Source organism: Strix aluco, chromosome 7 (assembly GCF_031877795.1).
Source record: "Strix aluco isolate bStrAlu1 chromosome 7, bStrAlu1.hap1, whole genome shotgun sequence".
Taxonomy (NCBI): domain Eukaryota; kingdom Metazoa; phylum Chordata; class Aves; order Strigiformes; family Strigidae; genus Strix; species Strix aluco.
The window spans coordinates 16808239-16833878 of NC_133937.1; the positions used below are offsets into that span (position 1 = coordinate 16808239).

At 47.5% G+C, this 25640-nt stretch overlaps 1 protein-coding gene and 1 long non-coding RNA gene across 4 annotated transcripts in view; both read left to right on the forward strand.

Annotated features, from left to right (window-relative positions):
- The first annotated feature begins 3375 nt into the window (after window positions 1–3375).
- On the forward strand, window positions 3376–7518 carry ZNF503 (zinc finger protein 503). The gene is made up of 2 exons (XM_074830577.1): window positions 3376–4258; window positions 5340–7518. The coding sequence occupies exons 1-2, from the start codon at window positions 3944–3946 to the stop codon at window positions 6858–6860; spliced, it is 1836 nt and encodes a 611-aa protein (XP_074686678.1). The 5' UTR covers window positions 3376–3943; the 3' UTR covers window positions 6861–7518.
- A 4758-nt stretch (window positions 7519–12276) lies between these two features.
- The window catches only part of LOC141925853 (uncharacterized), a 156788-nt gene continuing 143424 nt past the window's right edge, over window positions 12277–25640 (forward strand). For all 3 annotated transcript variants that reach the window (XR_012623963.1, XR_012623965.1, XR_012623964.1), the window contains exons 1-2: window positions 12277–12365; window positions 14222–14300. This is a non-coding gene — a long non-coding RNA (uncharacterized LOC141925853). The remainder of the gene's footprint in view (window positions 12366–14221; window positions 14301–25640) is intronic.

The window sequence follows — 25640 nt, forward strand, 5'->3', positions numbered from 1 at the left end:
AATCATTTCCATTGTGTGCAAATAAAATCGACTTGACATGCTTGCCAATAGCTGGTAGGTAAAGGAAAGTGTGGACTGGCACTTGTTAATTAATTCCTCCTTTGCTCTCCTTTTTTTTAAGTTACAATTTTCCTTTGTAAGAGAAGGAAGACGGGTTCCAACCCTTAGGTTGTTTTTTTGGTTGTGGGGTTTTTGTTGGGTTTTTTTTAAAAAAAAAAAAAAAAAAAGAAAGAAAAGAGAGAGAGAATAAAAGCAACAGCCGCCAAAACTTCAACAAGACTACACAAGTAAATGCCAAACAGCAAACAGTCTGCACGGACTCATTAAACAAGGATCCCTCGCGAAGGTAACGAGTCGGACGGAATCACTCTTCTTCAGCTCAAGAGCAAAAAGGAGCCTGCAGCAGCCAAAACAAAAACTACGCACCGCTTTCACGCTGCAGCCCCGCCGCCGCCCGCTCCTACGCGTGTGCATCCTAATTCCGAGACCCTCGCTGGAATCGTTTTCTGCGTGTGTTAAGCGCAGTGAATAAGCTCTCATAGCTCAGAAATGCTTTGGAGGGGGCAAGGGGGAGGGGATGTCTTGGGGCCGATTTTTTTACAAGCTTCTACATAAAAAGTTTACAGTACTGAGTGTGATTTAAATCTCATTTCAAAGGCTGAGTAAAAAAAGGAAAAAAAAAAAAAAAGCTGTCCTCTGAAGTTACTAATTAAATTACTTTCTGATGCTTCTACTTCAGCTAGAAAGATCGGGGTTCATGCTGTTCCCCCTTTCCTTCCCCCCGCTTTTCCCATCGGTGCGCTGCCTGTTTTATACATGTACCGGGTATCGCCTTTGCTTCCCTGGCTTACAAGTAAAACAACCCCTTTCCGAAATCACCCACACCTCCACAAGAAAAGAGAGAGGGAAGGGAAAATGGGGAGGGGGGAGCATTCCCACAGCTGACTCTACCTTAAGACAATTAATCTTTAGTCTTTCACCCTGGGAGGCAGGATAAATACAACGAGAAAACAGATAGGAGTCTCCCCGGTCCTGTAAGGAAAACAGCTGTTCCAAGCACTTTAATGCAAATGAACACAAATGAAGGTTTCAGCTTTTTTTTTTTTTTTTTTTCTTCCAGAGTTTTACTGCACTCCATTTATCAATTGGACTTGACAACAAAAGAAAGAACTGGGGGAAAACCTGGGGCAGATTCAAGTCACTTCCACTCTATATAAAGGAAGGGGGAAGTTCCTTGAGGGCAAGTTGTGGGTCTTGTCAGTCCTATTGCAATATCGGGTTTTATGCAAGCTTTCTTTCTCTACCCCGTCACCTTTTAATTTTCACGGTCTTGTAAGATGACCGCGGTGATTACAAAATGAAAGTACGTTTATGACTTTCCACTGAGAAGTTGTGGCAATAAGCCCTACGCTTTCAGAGAAAATACAGAATTTAAAAACTTTGTTAAAATTAATTGTGTCTTTATAGAAGCTAGAGGAGTTCCATATATTTACCCTACTCTCTACACTTTATTAAAAGAGTAAAGTGGTTTTAATAAAAGACAGCAGATATACTTACTTGGCTGCAGGATTTAAAAGGTACCGCTTTACGGGGGGGGGGGGGGGGGGGTGCTGAGGTGCTGAGAAGATCTCTAGGAAAACGTGCCTTATGTCTACCTCGTAAGAAGAGCAGATCATTAAAGGCTGACACATCTGTTTAGGGACTGGGGAGATCGGTGCTTCAAGGGAAGAAAAAGGATTTGGTTCAGCAGATATAAACTCGAGAAAGTGAAAGTCCTTCCTCTCGCCCACCCCTTCCACGATCAGCGCCTGTTCTGGTCGGAGTCCAGGTCAGGAATTGGACGCGACCCCTAAAGCACTCGCCTTGTTCTTCACTTGTCAAACGTGTTTTATCTCTAAGTGACCTTTTTGTTAATGTTGTAGATTGTGTGGGCCACCATGTCAGATCCGGAAACAAAAGTAAAAGATTGATTAACACATTTTGCCTGTGAAAAAATGTTATGGGATGAGGAGGTGGGGGGGATAGTGGGATGCAAAGTACAAAGAGAAAAGAAAAAGGCAATCCAGGGAGCGACAGAAGGGCTGCGGACTCCGCTCGGGGCATCCGCCGGCACGGTAAAACCAGGGCAGGGGGCAGAGGACTCGGTACGCTTCGGGAGTGCACAGACACAAAGCCGGATGCATATAACGCCCGGGTGGATACCCTGCGCATACCCACGAGGTTCTCAACACAGCCGAGCTGAAATCAAACATATCAACGGCGAACAGATAGATACTCTCGCTAAGGGAAGAGGCCGCCTCCCCAGGCCCCCGGTGCCAGCGACCGGGCGGAGTGAAGGGATGAAGGGCTCTTCTTCGAAGAGGACGAGGAGGGAACGGGAAGAAGAGCCCGGTAGCCCACCCCGGTCCCGCACCGCGCTGTCCGGCGCGGACGCGTCCCCGCGCAAGGCAGAGCGGTGCGGGGCTGGGGAGGGCTGCCGGGTGCTGGCACACAAATCGAGTTTACTCGAAGGATTTATTCCGTAAATTGAACGGCTTTTTCTCCCGAGGAGCCCGTCTCTCCCTCTGTTTTCCTTCCTCCCGCTCTCTCTCTCTTTCCCCCTTCAAGTCACACCAGGCTTGTAATCAGCAACAAAAGCTGACATAAATCAAGGGCGGATTGACAGGGGCTGACAAATAACTGATTGATTGCGGTTGGGGAGCACTGACAATTGACGGCGGGGCGGAGAGACCCGAAAGGCGGCGGCGGGCGGTGCGTGACAGCCCCGCGTGTGACGACCGGCCTCCCCCAATCCCGCCGCGCTCCCCGCGCCGCCGCAAGCCGCGCCGCAGCGCCCCGGCTCCCGCCCGCCGCGGGCGGCGACGTGCAGGCCGGCGCTCTGCAGGTTCTCGTCCGAGCCTACCCCCGCGCTGTGAGGCGGGAGGGGCGGGAAAAGCGCCCCGCGCCCTTCTTCGGGGCCTGGAGGGGACGCGGCGCGGCGGCGGAGGCCGCGGAGCTGTCCCGGCGGGCCTGCCCCGGGCAGGGGGGCGCGGGCTGGGCCTGTTGTAAGCGCCGCGCGTGCGGCGGCCGGCCGGCGGCAGGCCGTGCTCGGGGCGGTCGGTGTGCGTGCGGTGAGGCTGCGCTCGGAAGGGGGGAACGGGGGGGTCGGCGGGGCCGGTGGAGCCCCCGGCTGTCCCACACACCACACACCCCCCCCCGGGCGGGCGTGGCGCCCCTAGCCCCACGGCCGCCCCCGCTGCTGCCGGGGTACCCGCGCCGGCTGCGGAGGAGGAAAAACGTTCGCAGCGCGTGATGTGAAACACAGAATTAACGCCCAGCCCGTCCTAGGAGCGAAAACAAGGAAGGAGGGGAGGGGAGAGGGAAGGCGGACGAGAAAGGGAAGGGGGAAAAAAAGAGCGAGAGACCATTAAAAACAGAGAAAAAAAGCCCCAGAAAAGGGAACGTCACATCCCCTTGACCCTCCAATCACCTCGGGGTCCCATTTGATTGGAAGGCGGCAAAGGCTTTAATCTCAGACTAATTCAGCTGCTTTTGAAGTGAGTTTCTTTGCCAGATCCCGGGCTGGATGGGCAGCGGCTCGCATCACAGCTGAGCGGCGGAGGAGAGCGCTCCGCTCCGCGCCGCACCGCGCCGCGTCAGCCGGGGGAACCGAGAGCGGCCGAGGGGGACAGCGGCACACGCTCTCAGCCCCCACCCCCGCCCCCAGCACAGCCCAAGGATTACTCGGCTTTTTTTCCTCCTCTTTCTCTCCGGCCGGCTCCCCCTTTCCCTCCCCCTCCCCACCCACGCCCTCCCCGCCAGAGAGAGCCACGGGACATTTTATGTTTGTTTTCCTGCTCGGGGGGCGTGTGGCTTTTTTCCCTCCTCGCCCGCAGAAACCCAGCGAGCGTTTCCTAGTGCGAGCGGCGCCACTTGCCCCAGTTTTCATGCGAGGTTTTGGGTCATGATCACATCGCCCTCGCTTTCTGCTATAAGAAGTAGTAAGCGCAGCAGCAGCAGCAGCCTCAGCGAGCCCGGAGGCAGCCCCCGCCGCAGCCGCAGCGCCGCCGACCTCGCCGGGCCGAACGGGCACGCTGGGAATAACGGCAGCAGCGCCGCCGCCAAGCCCTGCTTCCACGCCGTCCCCCCCTCGGACCCGCTACGCCAAGCCAACCGCCTTCCCATCAAAGTCTTGAAAATGCTCACGGCGCGGACTGGACACATTTTACACCCAGAATACCTGCAGCCTTTACCCTCCACGCCCGTCAGCCCCATCGAGGTAAGGACCTCGGCGCCGGCCCCTTCTCCCTCCCCGCCCGGGCGCTCGCTGTGCATGGCGGCTCCGCCGGCCTCCCGCGGCACTTCCCAGCGCTTTGAAACCCGTTTACACCAGGAAACGGGCTTCTTTTGATCTGGAGTTAGTGCGAGGGACCACTCCTGGTTGTTGTTTCCACGTTTACTGGGCTAATTTCTAATTCTTGTGTAAATGAACTTTTAATTTTTGTTCTTTTTAGCATTTTTTCCTTTTTTTTTGGGGGGGGGGGGGGGCGTGTGAGTGGAAGGAAACGATCCTCTCTGGGGTCACGATCCGGCCACGCAACTAAGCAGCGCTCCGAGTGCCAAACAACCTTGCTTTTGCAGGGAGCCTTTTTGGCGGGGGGGGGGGGGGGGGGGGAAGCGGAGAGGGACAGGCTCAAGCGTGGGTGCGGCAGGATAACTATTTCAGCTCCCTGAGGAGCGTTCCCTTTCAAGTACCGACACACGTTTGTACTTCGGGAGCCCTGTTCGTCCCTTTTCCCCTCTGCCGAGGTTGTCGGTCCCCCTCTGCGTAGCTCGCTGTCTGAGGGACCGAAACTCGAAACGGAGCGGGTGGTGGGAAGGGTGTGTCCGTGGGAATGAATGATTTCATTACGGTCTGTGCGGAGCGAGGACACCCCTCTCCCCCGGAGCCCGGCTCGCCGGCTAACTCGGGCTCCGGTTATAAATAGTGGTAGCAGTCAGGGCGCAGAAATGCTGCAGTCGCTACAGTTTCACGGGGGGGGGGGGGGGGGTTCGTGCCCCCGCACGGCCAGCGCGGCGGGGAGGCAAACGCCGAGGCACCGAGCTCCGCGCTGCCCGGGCCGCTGCCCCTGCGGCCGCGGCGGGCTCACAGGGATACGAAAACCCCCAGACCTTTTTAAAGGCTTTGTGGAAAACGGTGCACGCAGGGGAGGGGGCTGTCAGGGTGATGAATGCGCACAAAATTGTTCATGGCTGTTCTCTGCAAAAACGTACGGGACAAGTGTCCTAGGTATGCCCCAGGGTTTTTCTTAGACCCCGATTAAACGTCCCGTCTTTGTGTGTCCTTCTGATTTCCGCAGCTGGATGCGAAGAAGAGTCCCCTGGCCCTTTTGGCACAAACTTGCTCGCAGATAGGGAAGCCGGACCCGTCGCCTTCCTCCAAACTCTCCTCGGTCACGTCCAATGGCTCCGGAGGCGACAAGGACTCCAAGTCGGGCCCCTTGAAGCTCAGCGACATCGGCGTGGAGGACAAGTCGAGCTTCAAGCCGTACTCCAAGCCGGGCGCGGAGAAGAAGGAGCCGGGGGCGGCGGGCTGCGCGGGCGCCCCCGCCGCGGGGGTCGCGGCCGGGGAGAAGTCGGGATTCCGGGTGCCGAGCGCCACCTGCCAGCCGTTCACCCCAAGGACAGGCAGCCCCAACTCCAGCGCCTCCGCCTGCTCGCCGGGGCTGCTGCCGGCCGAGGGCAAAGGCGGGGAGGACAAGAAGGACGCGGAGGGCTGCGGGAAGAGCGGCAGCTCCGGCGCGGAGGGAGGCCCGGGCACCACCAGCATCAGCCACAGCCGGATTAGCGTGAGCTGTGCCGGGATTAACGTGGAGGTCAACCAGCACCAGGAGAGCACGCCGGGCGCCAAGCCCATCGCCTCGGACTCCGCCTCCTCCTGCAGCAGCACCACCGCCACCTCCTCCACCTCCGTCCTGGGCTCCGGCCTCGTGGCCCCCGTCTCCCCTTACAAGCCGGGCCAGACTGTCTTTCCCCTGCCCCCGGCGGGCATGAGCTACCCGGGGACGCTGGCTGGAGCCTACGCCGGCTACCCGCCGCAGTTCCTGCCGCACGGAGTAGCGCTGGACCCCACCAAATCCTCCAGCCTGGTGGGGGCCCAGCTGGCCGCCGCCAGCAGCCTGGGCTGCAGCAAGCCGGCGGGGTCGAGCCCGCTGGCGGGCGCGTCGCCGCCGTCGGTGATGACGGCGAGCCTGTGCCGAGACCCGTACTGCCTGAGCTACCACTGCGCCAGCCACCTGGCAGGCGCCGCCGGCGCCTCCTGCGCCCACGACCAGGCCCTCAAGTCCGGATACCCCCTCGTGTACCCCACCCACCCTTTGCACAGCGTCCACTCCTCGCTGACCGGCGCCACGCCGCCCTCGCTGGCCGGCCACCCTTTGTACCCCTACGGCTTCATGCTCCCCAACGACCCCCAGCCCCACATCTGCAACTGGGTGTCGGCCAACGGACCCTGCGACAAGCGCTTTGCCACCTCGGAGGAGCTGCTTAGCCACTTGCGGACCCATACAGCCTTCCCGGGCACCGATAAACTCCTCTCCAGCTACCCCAGCTCCTCCTCGCTGGCCAGCGCGGCGGCCGCGGCCATGGCGTGCCACATGCACATCCCCACGACGGGCGCCCCGGGCAGCCCGGGCACGCTGGCCCTGCGCAGCCCGCACCACGCTCTGGGACTCGGCAGCCGCTACCACCCCTACTCCAAGAGCCCCCTGCCCACCCCCGGGGCCCCCGTGCCCGTGCCCGCCGCCACCGGACCCTACTACTCCCCTTACGCACTCTACGGACAGAGACTAACCACAGCCTCGGCCCTGGGGTACCAGTGAGCACAGGCAGCGGGGCTTTGGCACACAACACAACACAGAGTCTAGCAGTGAGGGAAGGAAGCCCTGCGAAACTTTATAAAAGTTGGAAAGAAAAAAAAAAATCTGACTTTTTATAAAATAGTGTTCATTTGAGGACTGGATCCATGAGCACTGTATTTATTTATGTTAGCTTCAAGCGGGACAACGAATCATAAAGTGCATTACTTAACTGAGCTCAATAGGTAAAAGTGGAACACCCATTGTAGAATATAAATAAAAAGATAGAGGTCTTCTCTTTAATGTTACTTTAAAATTGCTATGATTGTATTGTACGTTCTTATTTAATGTCTCATTGAAACAAAAAAAAAATTACATGCATGTTTGTTACTAAAACACAACTCGCAATTTGTCAGTTATAATTTCAAATTGCAATTATTTTTAAGGTGTATACCCTTGAAAGAGAATTGGTATTTTTTTGTATGTATTCTGGAAGAAAAACAAAAACAATTCTATTCCAAAAACCTCATTTGCCTTATTTTGTTCTTTAAAAGGAACACTTAACTATTTTTAATTTTTAAGTCCACCCTGTAAAAAGGGTTAAGTAAGGTTTACGTCATGTACTAAAATAGACAATGTATCGCTTTAAAGATTAAAATTCCGTATATTTGATGTATTAAAAGGTTTTACTTTTTTTTTTTTTTTTAAATACGCTTTGATTCTGTTATAAAACCCGAGTAGGTCTTGGATGGAGGCAACTGCTAATTTCTCCTTAAGCGTTTATTCAATTTTAATTAAAAATTAAAAAAAAAGCCAAAAGTTTTTTTTTTATTGTAACCCCAGGGCTCTCTTAAAAAAAATCAGACGGGAGTATTTTTTTTTTCCCTTCAGTAGAATTCGTAGGCACAAAATAGGAAAACAGAATCGGTTAAGTCTCTTTCACTTTCCTAAGGAAGATTAACTTTTTTTTTTTAAATGTTTTTACTATGAAAATCTGTGTTTTAAAACTGGGTTTCAATTAAAAGACTTCGCTCTTTATGTAGAAAGAAACGGGAAAGGCAGGACTTATTTGTAAAAGAGTAAGAAGATTATCTGAAAGCTTTTTTTACAGTGTAATGCATAACTATTCGTCTCTTTTTCTAAATGAGAAGTTCAGAAGCAATTAGGGAAGCGCTGTTTGATCTCATCCAGTTATTTTTAATTTCTTTCTTCAGTTCGTATCGCAGCACAAACGATCATCACTAAAAAACCCCCCAAAACCGGACAGCTCTAAGAACTCATTTTCTTTTAAAAAGGAAGGGAAGGGGGAAAAAAAAAGAAGCCCAGCCATTATTTGGTCCGAGTTTGCTCTTTGCTGAAGCGCAGTGCCAAACTCGACGTGATGCCGAGAGGGGCTGCCCGCGCCGTGTCTCTGCCGCCCCAGCCCGGGCTCCCCAGCGCCCAGGGCCACCGCCCGGCTCCGGCTCGTCGTCCTGCACTCAGGTAGGAGCGGGGGCTGCGACGGCAAAGCCAGAGCAGCTACCGGAACTGCGGAACGAGCCGTTGCCGCCGAGATAGTCGGAAAAGCGAGACCCAAACCCGTAAAGGCAGCGCCGAGCTTTGCTCCCGCGGTCTGGCAGGCGCTCGCAGGGGGCGGCTCAGGCGGAGCCGGGAACCTGCTGCCCCTCGCGCAGCCCCTCTCCCCCCGCTGCGGGCTGCCCTCGGCCCGGCCCCAGCGCGACGCGCTGGCAGGGGGAAAAGTTGCAAGCGGCGACTTGGCTTGACAAATCACTGGGTTTTCTCCCTCGTTCTGTATCCCCCACAATATAATTACTGTTCAAAGTTTCCCGTGGTGCCCAGATGCTAATTAGTCTAATACATTTACTCCAGATAATTAGTGGAAGTTAACGTTAATGTGCAAAGGAGAGAAAAGCAGCAAGCTAATGAAGCTCCAGCGCTCGCCCGGCCGTCCCGGCCCCCGGTGCGGCGTTCCTGCCGGTGCCGAGGCCGGGACCGAGGGTGGAACCGGGCCCGGGCCGCACACGGGGACGCCGGGTGCTGGGCCGCGCTGCGGCTCTGCTGGGACGCTGATCGGAAAGCGGCACGGGAAGCGCTTTGTGCTTTAACCAAATGTAATTTTTTTCCCCCTTAAATGGGAAAGGGACCATCGCGTATCTCTGCTGTAGAAAGTGTAAAAGGAGCTCTCGTTATGAACTGATGAGTTCGAGAAAGGGAGGGGAGGGCAGTGCTGTTAACTGCACCAAGAAAACTTTAATAATAAAATAGGAAGCGGATACAAACGCAGCGAGGAATCGACAGAAGGGCTTCGCGGGTCGGGGGCGGGGGTGATGGCGGTGGAGGATTCACCCAGCGAGTTGGCGGAAGACAGACCCAGCTCGCAACCCTCGCCGCCCGCCCCCCGCCCGCTCCCGCAGCCCGGCTGCCGAGCGCTGCCCCGCCAGCCTGCCCTCCCCGCCTCGCTCTTTAACTACCCTTAATTCGAGGAAAATTACATTTCAGGCTCCATCTGGGTGTGCAAGTAACTATTACAGATTTGCCGCGATTAAAGAACACTACCGCCGCACACGCTCCTCTTCTGTTCGCGTATTTTACAATTCCAGATTTCGAACAGCTGCAGTTCGGACTCCGCTCGCTAAAGCCCATCAGCACTCAGGTGTTGCAGGGGCTGTTTGGAAAAGAGCGCGGGGGGGATTGCTGTGTCCTGGAGTCCCAACTGCGCTTTTGTGGATGTCAGTTCTGGGAAGTTATACGCATCAAGATACCTGATGCAAATGATGAAATGAATACTTAACGTTATTATTCCTGTTTTGCTCAGATACTGTCCCCGACATTAATGAAAAATTAAAATAGCTTATTTTATATGTAGAGTGGTAGTAAGGAGGGTGTCGCCTCCAGGCTTGTGAAGTATTTGACCTGGCAAGCGTCACCTAGGATTTTGATACGAATCTAGGAAATTTGCTTTTTTTTCTAATAGAGACTGACTTATGGACATTAATGTTTTTAGGTAAAAGGACCACATTCGTCATTTCCTCCCGCTCTGTTCTTACTAACTGGATGGGTTGTGGAGTTGACAGCAGCCGCTGGTCCATGCCACCGAACTAAAATAATTTCACAGTGAAAAACCAGCTCGAGAGGACAAGCAACAGAAGGGCAAAACCCATCAAAACCCGAAACTCTGATCAATCTGACCAGAGTCAGGCATACATTAGTTTAAATTAAATAGTTTCGTATTTCTCACAAATCTTTTTTGAAAATTAAAGATAAACTCATCTAATATTTAAATCAACTCTTGTCAGATGCGAAGTGCAACTGAAGATCCAAAATAAAAATGCATTTCCATTCCCTCTCAAAGGCTTACTCTGGATGCCACTTCGACAAAATACTTCTGATAAGCAACTCTTAGAAAAGAAGGGTTCTGTTTATCTTATCTATGGGGAAATGTAATTAAGCTAGTTTTATGAAACGATAAACCACCAGACTCCACAGACAGCAGAGGAGTTTCTGTAATATATCCAAACATATACATACACGTTTGTTTTCCTGATTTTAGAGTGCAAAACGTAGGCTAGAGCTAAATTACAGGGGTGCCTTTGTGACGGGAAGATTTTCCTCAGCGGTAAGAGGCTCCATTTTCCAAGACCGGAAAGTCACTCGCTGCCCATCCACTACCTTTGGAGCTACCCTCAGCGCAGTCAGCAAGGTACGCGCAGGGCGGTGGCTGGGGCTGACCCCTTCCCTCTCATCCGAGCTTGGTAAGGAACTGCCCACCTCTGCAATCGAAATCGCCCAGGCAAAGGGAGTCAGTCCCGAAAGGCCCAAGATTGCCAAAACAAAAGTAAATGTGCATTCCTATTCTGTAAAAACATTGATCAAACTTCATTCTTTCATATTTAGAAAAGACGGAGAGAAATGCTGCCTTGTTTTAATACTGTTGGCTCTCACTATAGGCTTTCAGTAGAGTGCCGTTTAGGTTTTTTATTTGGTGTTTTGTTGTTGTTGTTTTCTGTGTTTGTTGTTGTTGTTGTGTTCTTGTTTTGTTTTTAAAGGAACGAATCTAAAGTTAGAAAAATCGCTGGAGTTACCCGCACCAAATCTCCTTTCCATCCAGATTTTGGGTATAATTTCGGACTTTTCTAACCCCAAGCGGAGACCCCCACCCCACAATTCTCTCTGCACCGCGAAGCGCAGCCTGCCCTGCTTCACGAACAGACCTGCGGCAGGCAAGCGATCAGTCCTGATCAGAGGTGTCTAATCCCTGCTAAATCTCTCTCTCAGCTCAGTCCTAGGAAATTTGGAGTAGATTGCTCTTTTATATTTTTTTAAAGGTAAATTTTCTTGCGATGAAGCATAAAGGTGTCAAAAGAAAAAAGACGGACACCGAGTCCCTATGCTCACACGTCTTTGGAGGTGGAATGCTTTGGCAGCAGAGACGGGGTTGAAATTTGAGCAGATTATACATTTGAGCTTGTGCATAAATGCGAAAAGACTGTCCTAAATGCTGGGTATTTCTCCATCAAGATCAACCAGGTGCTGCTGTTGCAAAAATCCCACCTCCGGCCGCTTGTTCTGTGCGTGTGTGTGCGCGCACAGCGATGCACAGACTTTGTTCTCTCTTCATGTCTGAAATTCATCAACCGCACCCCCCTCCCAGCCACCCCGTCCCCTATGTGAAATAAGTAAATCCGTTCAGGCTTTGAATATTGTAAGAAGCCTTGTGTGTATTTTTTTTTTAAATCTTCAAATGAATTCAAGACAACCTGACAATGCTGTCATCTGTCTTCAACGTCACATCAAGGCAAGAAATAATGATAACAGAGCAGCAGAAAGACGCCCACTGAAACCTGGAGGATATATATACACACATATATATACACACATATATCTTGAAACAGTTTGAGAGAGAAGGAAATTAGATTACCGTTCTTAGGCTATCGCGGTAAGAACGTGTGGGATTTTTTTTTTTTTTTGTAAATGCTTCATCTTTCCTGCTTTATTTTGTGAAGCGCGTGCTCCTTGATCTAATCCACTCCTGTGGGACAGGGTAAGACGACGAGCAGGCACATTCCTTGCTCCTAAACTACTACGACCAATGGCAACGCAAAAATACCTCCCCTCCCCCTCCATCGTTCCGGGTTCTCGTTCCAGTTAATAATAAACGTTACTGCTCCCCTGAAGCGCGGGCCAGAGCGTGGCACGCTTTGCGTGGAGACCCACGCGGGGACGTTGTGCCGCGCAGCTCCGCTCCCCGGGAGGAACGAGGCAGCTTCTTCCCTTTGTCTTGGTGGCCCCGCGAGGTTCGCGTGGCGCTCCCGGCCGCCAGGCGGCGCTGCGGGGCCCGCCGGCGGAGGCGCGGGGCGGCGGAGGCGCGAGCGGCCGCTCCGCGCGGAGGGCGCCGGGCTCGGCCTCGGCCCCGCCGCCCCCGTACCGCGCGGAGGCCCGGCCCGGGCCCGGGCCCGAGCCCGATAAACATCGGCTGTTCAGGGCAGCGGGAATCTCGGCTCTAATCCGAAGGGAAGGAAGGACTGCAGTGTAAGTGGATGAGCCCGATAACAGCAGATAGATAGGCCGGGCTAAACAGAAACCGTGCTGGTGTTGGTCGGTCTGGGGGTTGGTTTGTTGGGTTTTTTGTTGCCTTTTTTTTTTTTTTAATCACGCTTGTAATCTCCTTCACTCTGAAGGGTAAATAAATTGCAGTTGTATGAAAAACAATTGGTGCTACATGTGTTCATAACAGATGGGATCTTATCACAGTTTAACTGTAATAAATTCTGACTTCTGGAAATTGTAATCTTTACTCCCTGGTAGATGTCTCTTTTCTACCGTAATAATAGGGGCACAAACTACTGAGAGCAAGCAGAAAAGTTTTCGGTGCTAACGTTGCTCAAGAGCCGGGGCACGCTCCTGCAGCCTCTTGACAATTGAGGCTCATTCGAAGTTTCCGTGAAAACGCGTCTGAAAATCAAAAGGGAGAGAAAACCCTGGCGCCTAGGGAGGCAAAGAGCCGCTCCTTCCCCTGTTAGGTAACGTTATTTACTAAGGCCAAGGATAATAGTCCTTAAAATACATGCAGAAAAGCTAAGAATGAGCTCTCCGTGTGGAGAAGCCCTGGCAAGTGACAGATCACGCTTTGCAAAGAGAGAAGATGTCAGAAGAAACCCAGCCCCCGAGGAAGCCGAGACCAAACTTTAGATTAATGCCCCTGCGCTTCAGATCACAAAATTAAAAAATAAATTTGAATAACCACTGAAAGGATAAAATTATAATAATAAATTGTCCATATTCACTGAGGCTGCGGGACTAATTATTTTCACCATCTCAGCTTCCCATTGCTGTTTATCAAGTCACAGAATAAATGCTTGTAAATCCATTACATTTCCATAAATCCTTTCGCCGCTTTCTCTTTGGCCAAAGCTTTTGCAACATTAATTGATTTTATTGCAGTTTCTGAAGTCACTGTATATTAAACTCATGCGAGTTTGCTCTGAAAGCGTTGTTTTTTCCATCGTCATATGCAAGCCGTGAACGGGAATTACTGAAGCTACTGCAGACTAGTCTCTTTTTCCCCCGCTGGGATCTTGATGGCAAATGCGAACTGCAAATTACAAGTTTCTAATAATCTACGCTGTTACAGAAAACAGCCCCTTTATCGCTGGTGAAAAATTAGTCTAAATCCAAACACCACGTTTTCCCCCTTGTTTTTAAACGGGGGGAGGCATGAAATGCTACTGGGCAACCGAGATCACACAGACTAAGCAGCGCATCGCGAGTCATTTAACGTTACTGGATGGACAGCACTTCTTTTTAGGAAAGGATTTGCGGTGGATAACTAGAAGTTCACTGCAATTTAGAAGTGAGTACATAGGCTCTAGGTTCCTCAAATCCTTCTCGCCTTTCCCTCAATCACCTTAAGAAAGATGGACCCAACCGGCTTTAAACTGATTAATGATTTCTCACTTAATATCGGCTAATTTCCAGCTCCTTTACCTGTCACGCTGGCCCTGCGATCATTATTTAAAAGTGTTAAAAGCCGAAGCTTATGTTCAGAGCGCTTTCCTCAGTCCCACGCCTCACCCAGGCACCCGGGCTGAGCAGCCCAAGCCCTGGGCAGCAAAACCCCCCCCCGCCCCCGGCGGGGCCAGGCGCTCCCCGCGGGCGAGGGGAGCCCTCGCACAGCCCTGTGCAAGCCCTTACCCTCAGACCTCACCAGGCAGCGTCCTCGCTGCCGGCGGTGTCCTACGGATTCACTTCAAGGTACTTCAGTGACGCAAGAGTCTTGTAAAATGAATAGGGATAATTACTGTAGATCACAGAGGACATGCAGAACTGACTGTTTGAGTTAGGACAGCAGAATGCCCGTAATTATGAACCTACCCTTCGTCTTACAGGTTCAGCGTTTGTACCCACCCCCGGCTGCCCAGCCTTTTCACTCACAGAAGCTGCTACCCACTGAGATGTTTGGCAAAGGTAAACACCTCGGTTGCTAGTAACGCCGTCAGGATTTATACTGGGGGAGGAGGGGAAGGACGGGGGAAGGACGGGGGAAGGAAGGCCCGAGCGCTGCGCCCTACCCGCGTGGAACCCTTGCGGGCGGGCAGGGCCGGGCCGGGCAGGGCACCCTCGCGCCCGGCCCAGCCCCCGGCCGTGGCGCCTCAGCGCGGCCCGCGGGGCGCTGGGCCTCTCGGCTGAGGCGGGGCCCGAGGGGAAGGCCGCGGCATCCCCCGGCTCCCTGCCTGCTTTCCCGCGGGGGCGCGACGGGGCAGCGCTGCACCTCGCGCCCTGGCCCCAGCAGCAGTCACCTCGGGGCCCCGCCGGCGGGGCCAGGCAGGGAAAGGCCTCGCCGTTGCGGCCTCGTCCGGAGAAGGACCGTGTTCTGTCACGCAGCTTTTTTCGAGGCAAAGCACCCTGTTTGGGAAAGGCCGCCTCTGCAGTTGGTCCACTGCCATGGCTTTACATAGGTCAGTTCAACTGGGACTGGGACAGAAGCCCGGGTGCGAGGACACATGCTCAGTGCGTGGGCAGTGATCCCACGCCTAACACCCTTTCAGCTGTCACAAGACCTAAAACTGCAGCTACAATATAATGTTTAGTTTCACTAAAGTTCACAAGCACAGGCCCAGATTCTAAACACAGCCAATCTGAGTTGGGGGAAAAGCCTCCTGTCTTGTACAATTCACAGCCCTTAATCCTCTCTTTGTGGAGATGTATTTTTTTCCTACCAGGAAGAGATCAACTGCTACTGTCACCTACTGTGCTTTTTCTCCATGCTTGAAGTACTTGTCTTGAGACAGAGGAATACAGAATCACAGAATCATCTAGGTTGGAAGAGACCTTGAAGATCACCTAGTCCAACCATTAACCTAACACTGACTGTTCCCAACTACACCATATCCCTCAGCGCTATGTCTACCCAACTCTTAAACACCTCCAGGGATGGGGACTCCACCACCTCCCTGGGCAGCCCATTCCAACACCTAACAACCCCTTCTGGAAAGAAATACTTCCTAATGTCCAGTCTAAACCTGCCCTGGCACAACTTGAGGCCATTCCCTCTTGTCCTATCGCTTATTACTTGGTTAAAGAGACTCATCCCCAGCTCTCTGCAACCTCCTTTCAGGTAGCTGTAGAGGGCGATGAGGTCTCCCCTCAGCCTCCTCTTCTCCAGATTAAACAACCCCAGTTCCCTCAGCCGCTCCTCATAAGACCTGTGCTCCAGACCCTTCACCAGCTTCGTTGCCCTTCTCTGGACATGCTCGAGTAATTCAATGTCCTTTTTGTAGTGAGGGGCCCAAAACTGAACACAGTCATCGAGGTGCAGCCTCACCAGTGCCGAGTACAGGGGTAAGATCACTTCCCTGTCCCTGCTGGCCACACTATTTCTGATGCAATACGTATCAATTCCCAGATCTGAAAGGTTTCAAACCCGCAATTCTCACTTCTTATCAGGGTTCCTGATCACTGGGCTATTCTAATGTGGGAAAAATCTCCAGGCCCCCTTTGAAGGCATTTCACTTTGCATAAAAATACACAAGGCCAGAAAGAAAGAGGAGGAAGGAACAAGACTATTTAATCTACTGGTTATGGTGTTTGCCAAAGCCTGGAGCTCAGGTCTTAGAGTCAGTGCTCAAATCTAATCATAATCTAATCATATTCCCACCTACTCTCTCTTTGCCTGAGAAAAAGCTTTAAAGATTCTACACACACAAAAAAAAAAGTAACACTTTCAACATCCTCTTTCCACCCTAAATGGTGATTAAAGGAGATGAGCCTACTCAGGTGCAGTAGAAAAAAAAATACAGATCTGGAGCCACCGAGTTATTAGATAAACAGCTATCTGAATAGGGACCTTAGAGTCACCATTTTTTAAAAGGAAGTAGAAACCACTTTGACATGTTAGGTGACTGCAAGCTTTGCCTGACAAGGCCTTAGTAGAGAAGAAAGGCAAAGTTCCCCACTGCATGCATTAATTATACAGGGAAAAAAATTGTTTCTCCCCTTTGGTCTGTATTTTTGTTACTTTGTGCCACTGTATGTGGAGCCACTGGTGACCACGCCCTCTAACCACACACACATGCACTCCCACTGTTGCTTACCCCTGCCTATAACAGGCTACCACAGAAATTCACAGATGGAGACTGAAACAAAGCCAGCCAAAATCTTACTTGTCCCTACATGTATTTTTACCACAAGATTAAGTTCATTTTCTCAACTTTTTAAAAGAAAATAATAACCATATAGCCAGTTTCCACCATGAAATACTTGAGCTCATGTGTCTGAGAACATTCACAAGATTTTTTTTTTTTTTTTTTTTTGTCCTACATCCCCACCCCTCCAACTCCCCTCCCTTTTCAAAATTACAATTTCCTTAAGTATATATTGCACCAGCAGGCCCAGGGAATGTATTCCAGATAAAACAGATGAGTAGAAATAAGTTTTTTTAGAAGGATCAGCTGCTAAATGCATTCCAGTAGAGGTGTCAAACATTTTATGAAGAAAGCTGATCACATTTATAATTATGGTCTTCAGGCTGACTTTACAGAGTTCGGCTAAAATGTTACGCTTGATCAAAAGCAGATCTCCTGCATACATCAATAGGTTTATAAAAAATTGGGAAAGGAATTTAGACCAGATGGAGCAGCTAATTTTTCTAGTTTTACTGTATCACTTGGTTGAGAAACAAGTGGTTGCTGATGTATCTATGAATCAGGTACTGGCAAATTCTCTGAGAAAACTGGTTACTCAAAGTGCCACAATCTTGTTCTAGAGTTAAGTAAGTTGGAAAAGTGTTATAGCAGGTCTTACCTCCTCAGTGAACATTCAACACTTTTTATACTATTTTAACACACCTATTTGTAAAGTGACTGAGTTAGAATGGCACAATTTCATACATGTTGATATTATCAAAGTAAGTGAAAATACTAGTAAACTCTACCACTACTGATAGATGATACCAGCATAGTTTATCCCTATTAGAGAAGGTACTTGTGAATCATCGCAGCCACATATATACCAGGTCCCAGGTTAAGAAAAAAATCTAACTCTGTAAGGGAGAAAATGTTTATTCTAACTAAAACACTTCAACTTGTATAAACATAGTGTTCCACATGGTTAATTGTGTTTGCTGGTTAATGGGATTGTCTCAATTTACATTTATACTTTTAAGCTATTAAAACTTGCACACACCCTAAGTTCACACTCTAATGTGAAATTCTAGTCAGCCTGAAGTGAGCGGAAGTATTCTAACAATCCTAAGGAAGGTGGGATATCTCCTGGGACAAAAAAAAAAAAAAACAATTCTAATTCCATATAAATAAGATCTAAATAAGTGCAACACAGTTGAACAATTCATTACAATTTGGGAAGGGGCTTGGAGCAAACTGTGGGAATTTTGGTTTTCTGTCTGTGATGAGAAGGTTCAGATGACAGTATCTGAAGAGACCGTGCAAGATAGATCAGTAGTAAAGGTAGAAAAGAAAACATTAAACACACATAGTTTTAGATGTTATGCAAAATGGAACAGAGGAGGTTTTGGCCCTTGTATCACAGACAGTCAACTTTGAGCTGTTGCCTCTCAAGGTAATAAGAGCATGGTGAGTTTAATCAGCACATCTGTCTGATCAGTCATCTCATGTTTTACTCAAGAAATTGCTGTTTCAGTGATGGGTGAGATGTGAGCATTTTAAAACTTGTATACATTATTTACAGAGAAAAGACTAGTCCAAGTCTTTCTGCAAGAAAATAATGGAATAATAATTTTAAATTTAACTAAAAAAACCTTTAAAAATTCCTTTAAATTAATAAGAAAATAAAGGAAAATTAAAAGTTCTACATGTAAAAGAACATTTTTTTATGCAGAGCACCTCTGAAAACATTTACATCTGTTCTGATAGCTAATCATCTTGGATGAAGCAAACGCAACAGTTTAGTTTTATTGCTCAGTAATTTAGCTCAGTTTTTGTACGCATAGATTCACAGACTAGTTTACACACTAACTTGAGTACTAGCAGAATGAGGTAGTGAGTTTTGCATCTCCATCTTGAAAACAATTATTGCATAACTATGTTATTTCATCATCTATTAAATGTTAAACTCATTTGTGCAACATTATCCCAGTCTTTTTGTTGCAGACATTAAAATGAGGACAGGCATATTTCTGTGAAGTCTCTTTTGATGTATTTTGTAATAGTTTAATTCTGGAAAAAAATGTGTTTTGAGCTTTAGAACACATAAAAGGAAAATATGCTCTCCACACACCCCCATCACAAGCTGTCCTTAGGAATCAGAGTACATACAATTCTGGAAGTGTAATAATCGTCATCTTGCTCATTACCTGGGACCTCCAGGGCTAAATCACAAACCTTTACACCTTGAGTTAAATACCCTAGCAAGCAGCTGTAGCATACTCATATCCGCTGTTGGCCAGATGCAGACACAGAGTGGGAGGCATAGCACAGTGAACAGTGGGCTACATATGCATACCTACTCAAAAGTAAGTTAAAGATTGGCTAGAGACTAATCCATTTTATAGGCTAAGAAATTGATTTTCAGAGGAGTTGAACTACAGGTGCTCAAGTCTCTTAAAAAAAAATCAGCTTAACTCTGGTGGTACTCTTAGCAGAGTTCACTACAGTATAGGAAAGCATGGGAAACATTACCTTAGATTCTGACAATTCCCTAAGTCAGGGTCCATTGTGTGCAGTGTGACACTGGTATTTTTTTCCTGGAGTGGTGGCTAAGGGCATTTGTTTATAACTATAAAACTAGGGACAGAATGGACAACAAATATTATCTGTAGCAGTAACAGCCAGTTATTTTTGGATGCAATGTACAATGCACTTAATCGAATCCTCATCAGAAAAATAAGAGATGCTAAGATGCTTTATGTTCTATTACTAGTAAGTAATGAGAATATTAGAAATAAGCCAGTTGTAGAAGTCAGCTCTGGATCAAGTGAGACAAAACTGATTTAAGTTAAACAGGAGAACAAATGAAGTAGGTCTCTAAAGGTTTCAGTTTCAGAAGGGCAAACTCTGATGTAGTCATGTCAGCTGGACTGAGGAGCTAAATAGATTGAGTAGGGAGCAAAGTCTTACAAATACTTCATGTCAAGAATTTTAAAATGGTCAAGATCTATATTCCAAACACAGGAAAAAGAAAAAAGAAACCCAGAAGAAGGTACTCGAGGCCTAACTGGATACACCATCACCTCAAGTAATGTGTTACATTACATGTACATGAAAAAAGAAACAGAAATAACACATGGGAAAAAAAGTTTTTGTCTGCTAATCAGTCCTTATCTGAGAAACATAGGGGTGAAGTAAGAATTGCCAAAAGAGCTGTGTTCAGCTTTGCAAAGGATATTAAAATAAAGGCTTTTTTTCAGTTACAGAAATAAAATGAAAGGAAGAAAGGAATGCAGTAGAGATTAAGGATGTTCCCAACCTCAAGTTGATATGTTGCATTAATTTAAAAAAGGGCAATACTGAGAATGGTGTAAAAGGGAAATAGCTAATAGGAATGATGTTAGAGAATGGAAACCAGGTGAAGTAGAAAAAAAAAATAAAATCTGGTATAGCTCTAAACTCTAGGAGTCTACTTAATCCCCACTCCAACTCAGAAATCTAGAATATGAGACCAGAACAGTAGCAAGGACTTTCTACCAAACTTAACCAAAACAAAAAATGGCATAAAATGAACAAAGACTATTTTAAGAAGGGAAATAGGATGCCTGAGATTGATATGTTCATCATTCTGACTCCAGTATTAGCCAAACCTTTGCAATGACAAGTTAAAAGTAACAAGGCGCAGAACAAAATTTAGCAGATATAGTCTGGGATTAATCAAAATAGATCACAACACACTAAATAACTTTCTCTGATTAAAAAAAAAATCCTAGCATTCTAGGCTAAAAAAGCATCGTTGTTGTAATTTCTCAACATAAGAAATGCTTTAGGTCTGCTGAAATACGATGACTGTGGATCACCAGGATAAGGCAGCTGGTGTAACCTCCAACAGAGAAAAGTAATAGCATTGTGTAAAGCACTGGGAAGAGCTCACCTGAAATACTGCGTACAGTCTAGTCACCTGCATTCGAGAGATTAATTGGAACTATAGCAGGTAGAGAAGGACTACTAGGAAGATCAGGGCAACAGAAAGCCTATTTTATGAAATTAGGTTAAACAAGATTGATTTGTTTAGTCTATGATAACAAAAGCTGAGAGAGGATAGGATTGCTGTCTAACTGTGTTAGTTAAAAAACTGAGAGGAAAAAGAAAGAAGGGCTATTCAATTTAAAAGAGAATTTTGGCACAAGACCAAATGGACTTTAGCTTGCCATGAATAAACTAAGTTTGAAATTAGAAGATGGTTCTTAACCAACAGAGCACTGGTGCTAAACCTTTCTGATAGCTGGTACAGGTTTTTGTTGTTGTTGTTTGTTTTGTGGTTTGGTTGTTGTTTGTTTTTTTTCCTAAGTGTATGTTGGTAGCTCATTGTTTTTGACTCTATCCCAAGTCTGTGCCAATGGCAAATGGCTCACCAGCAATGCTGTAAAGCAATCAGGTTCTGTAGCAGCCATCCTCTGGGAATAGCAGGAATAAACCACACAACTGTTGTTAAAATGGAGTACAACACACTTAAAAAAAGAATTACCTGACATCACAGCAGCAATAGGGAGGGGAGGACTCAGTAGCCCAGCAAGTGCCTTCCTGTTCTAAAGCCTTGCAATAGGAGTTGAGTGGTTAGGACTAAATCTACCATGGTTAAATGATTAATTAACATTTTTGTCATAGAAGGAACTGTGTGATACTAACAGCTAGGTAAACAATAGTCTAAAAACTATGTATTTTTCCTTCTAACACTTAAGAAACCCCAGTTTGCTTTTTAACAATTGGAAATGTCACAAAACAGAGCCAAGCACATTACACATTAAAAAATGCTACAGAACTCCCTTCTGAAGAGGAAAACCATCCTAGAAACTATTGCTTTTTCCTGTGGAAAATGAGTTATTAGCAAAATCCATAACATCTCAACTGACATAATCTACCTGGACTTGTTCAAAGCTTTTGACACTGTCATGCATGACATCCTTGTCTCCAAATTGCAAAGACATGGATTTGATGGATGGACCACAGGCTCCTATGAGACCCCAGCTGTGGGGCCCCCAATCTAAGAAGGACATAGACCTGCTCAAACAGGTCTAGAGGAGGCCCACAGAGCTGATCAGGGGGCTGGAGCACCTCCCTTATGAGGACAGGCTGAGAGAGTTGGGGTTGTTCAGCCTGGAGAAGAGAAGGCTCCAGGGAGCCCTTATAGCGGCCTTCCAGTACTTAAAGGGGGCCTACAGGAAAGATGGGGAGGGACTCTTTATCAGGGAGTCTAGTGATAGGATGAGGGGTAATAGTTTTAAACTGGAAGATGGTGGATTTGGATTAGATGCAAGGAAGAAATTCTTTACTGTGAGGGTGGTGAGGCACTGGCACAGGTTGCCCAGAGCAGTTGTGGCTGCCCCCTCCCTGGCAGTGTTCAAGGCCAGGCTGGATGCGGCTTTGAGCAACCTGGTCTAGTGGAAGGTGTCCCTGTCCATAGCAGGGGGGGTGGAACGAAATGATATTTAAGGTCCCTTCTAACCCAAACCATTCTGCAATTCTATGATTAAGTCAAAAAGATCAATTGTTATATTTTTGAAAAAAACCCAATACTGCCAAAAATAACTCCTTAAAATGAAACACCATACTGCAAGATACATAATTAGCAAACAGCCTAAAAGCTACTTTGATATCAAACATAAAATTCTCTGTTTTAAAGGAAAATTGCTCTTTATAAAGAAAGTTTACTTCCAACAGCAAAAGGAATAATATTCGAACCAAAATAGACTTAAGTAGGTGATGATTCGTGAAAGTATTTTTCTTGATACATACTTTAAAAAGGTCTGAAATAAGTTAACATGACAACAAAAAAATCCTCAGAGGAAAAAAAGTAATCTAATTTCTGCTTAGTCACTGACCTGCTTGCAGTTCTCACAGATGCTTCCCGCTGCTCTTGTGCATGGCTCCCCACAGGGCCATGCAGCCCATGGCCAAGGTTGCAGGGAGAGCACAGAGCCAGGCCCACACCAACCTGGCTGCAGCTCAGCACCTGCTCCTTACTATCCATTCTCTGGTAGCAGAAAATAGCTTCCATCTTTCCAGACAAATGCTGGTGTACCCGCACCAAAGGTTACTAGCACCCCTTTGTTCCTTTTTAAAGAGGAGCCCAGTGTAACAAAGGTTGATTTTTCCCAGGTGAGCAGGTTGAATCACACAGTTTCTCTTGATTTGCCTAATTAATGTTACTCAGCATCCCACTCTGGGTAGACGCTGGTGGCCCAGCAGATTTCTGTGAGGTGACTGTAAAGTCACCTGGCTGCACCCAGGTATTTTACACCTCAGGCTGGGTTTCCCCTCACAAGTAACTGGAAAGGACACACAAATCCTCCCCCTCTACAAAAGCCATGGCTGACTCCACAAGTACCTTTGGGTGCTCAGTGCCGAGGAGCTGAGGCAGTGCTGTGGCTCCTCCTGAGGGGAGGTGCTGGGGAACCTTCTAGAACTCCCTGGGGGGTTGGTGGGGGGTGCACCTCGGCAGGGCACAGGGCTGCAGGCCCTGGGACAGAAAGCCTGGCCGGCTCCACTGGGCCCCAGCCACCAGCAGTGCCTGTCAGCCCCACACAGGCCGCCTCTGACGACACGTGGGGCTGCAGGAGTTGTTTCAGCTTTGCTTTTACAGGCAATGCATGTGGGAGCGGGCATTTTGTGTAGTGATTAAGGTGCTGCTAACATGACAGCCCTGAGGAAAACTCCAGGTCTAAACATCCCACATGCTGTCTGGTTCTCTGACTCCAGCCAGCTGAGGAGCCCTGTGTTTATTAGGATGAAGGAAGGGTGCTTTGGATTGTACTTATGTTGAGTATCCCACATACACAAATGAGAGACATACAGACCTTAGTAATTACTCTTTTCCCAGGCAGTTTTTATCTTGAATACTGTGAAGCTGATGGTCTCTGAAATTAATACTGAGCTTGTGTCAGCGGAGCAACACAAATATGAGTTGCATCATTGCTAAATATGTCTTTATTTTATTGCACCATAGATCAGAATAGCCAATAATTGGTATGGCTGATGATACATATTTAAAGAACAAAAACATATCTGAAATGGAGGAATTATCTTGTTCACGGATCCTATTTTGGAAATCTAGAATGACCTCCCCGACAAGAAAACCAATTGGTCTTGGGCTTGCGCATTTCTGAAAAATGTTATCACCGAACGTCTGTGTAATGCCTGGTATCTATAGTCTGCTGTGACATTAAACAGGGATGCAGACTCCTGCCCACAGCACGTGAACTGTAAATGTGATAACAGTACTGACCTCTTTGTGCCAGTCTGCTGGGGGAAGCACCAGGACTGGAGATGTAATTGTAGTAGAATAAAAAGCAGATCAATCTTCATGGGCTCTTCAGGAGTTGCTCTCTGCTGAGAATACAGCTGGGGCAAGTTCATGTTAAACATGCCTGAACAGCCAGCACCACATAATTTCTTATGGACTAGAAAGTAGCCATTTGGTGGTGGCAACTTTTAGGTGCAATTGAATTAAAAGATACACTTTTTTATTCAGAGAAAGATGCTAATAAGGCCACCCAGTCTGTACTTGAATTGTTAAACCCTGTATTAGAGTACACAAAGTAGAAAATGAACAATTTTAACTACATGTTAAGAGTTCCTACTGATATTTTAAATCACTAGCAGCAGGTCCCAGTTGTATGTCATAAATCTTGTGTCTTCCTTGAAATGTATAGCTTGCTATTTCACTTTTCTGAAAAGTAACCACAGCCAAAATCAGTAACAGAGATAAATGATAGAAATGTAACAGTGGAAGTTCTGGGACTTGGACATTAATGTTTTATTAAGGCTTTGAGACAGCACTCATGACAGAACTAGGCAAACACAGGTGACAAACACAAATACTTAGACCATGTGAAGAAAGGAAAGCCTTTATGGTTAAAAGGTCTAACATGTTAGGTTTTTTTACTGAACTAGAACAAAGTGGTGTGTGTTTTTTTTTTTTTTTCTCCAAAAGAAAAGCAACTTTGCTTTGTTCTCCTGGACTTCTATATAAAGTAGATGGAGCATTGTCACACTCAAATATTCTCCCTTTTGGCTATTCAGCAAACAAGGGAAAAGTTTTCCTTCTCTTCATAGTACTTATTGGTTTGCTAATGACATTGAACACAAAATATGAAGGATATGCAGTTCATAAAACCTCCAAAGGGCACAAGAAATAGTAGGTTAATAAGGGTGGGGGCTTGTAGGAACTATGCTTATTCTGCAAACAAATATGATGTTTTCAGATCTGTCATCTGCATTTAGTAACAGATACAGATTTCCTGTAAATGCAAGCAGGGATAGACTGACAATTTATCTACATATAAAGTTGTGCTGATTTGACTAAAGGCTTGACTGCACATGGAATTATTCAAGAATAAAAGCAGCATTCTTACTGAATAATTTCTTGTGCCAACATGCTTGTTCTAGAATACAAACTACAATAAGGTAATCATGTTATGTGATCAGCTTCTATATGTAGAATATTTTTGTAGGGTTGTTGCTATTAAATTCACACCCTGCCTCACCCTGAAATAATTTTCAAGTACAGCAATGTCTTAAACTTGAATTTTTAAAAACCTCTTCATTCAAACTTCTGGGAATCCCTTCAAGGATTTTTTTTTTTCTGTTGAAACAAATTTGTCTTAGTTTGATTGAGAACAGATTTTAAATAAATGAAATCACTGTAGATTTCCTGTACTTTCTTTACAAATTTCATGTAATCCAGACTCTTACCTGAGCTCAAGCCTCTGCAATCTGGATTTATTTGTGGCTTAAACTCATGTCCTCTCATTCTGGGGACATACTGACTCGACAGTCTTCCAGTGTCAGTTCCACAGTTCCCTAGGGTGAGGAATTCTGGCCCTTCTGCTTACTTATTCCCACATTCCTTCTCTGTATAAGATACTGTGTCTTCCAGCTTTCTGTGCCTCAGCAGTCTCTGGTCAGATGTCTCTCTGAACTGCTAGGAAGATGGAGAATCACACGCAAGTTCTGATTGCCTTCTGGTGTGAATAGAGCAGAAAGTGTCATTTTGGGAGGGACATCCACAATTGTGCTCTGTATGAAAGCTTGTGCAAGAAACAGTGATTAGCCCTTGGCTTGAGAGAACTAAATATTTCAGCATCAAATCCTGCATAATAAAGAGACCAAAGCAGTTCTAAAA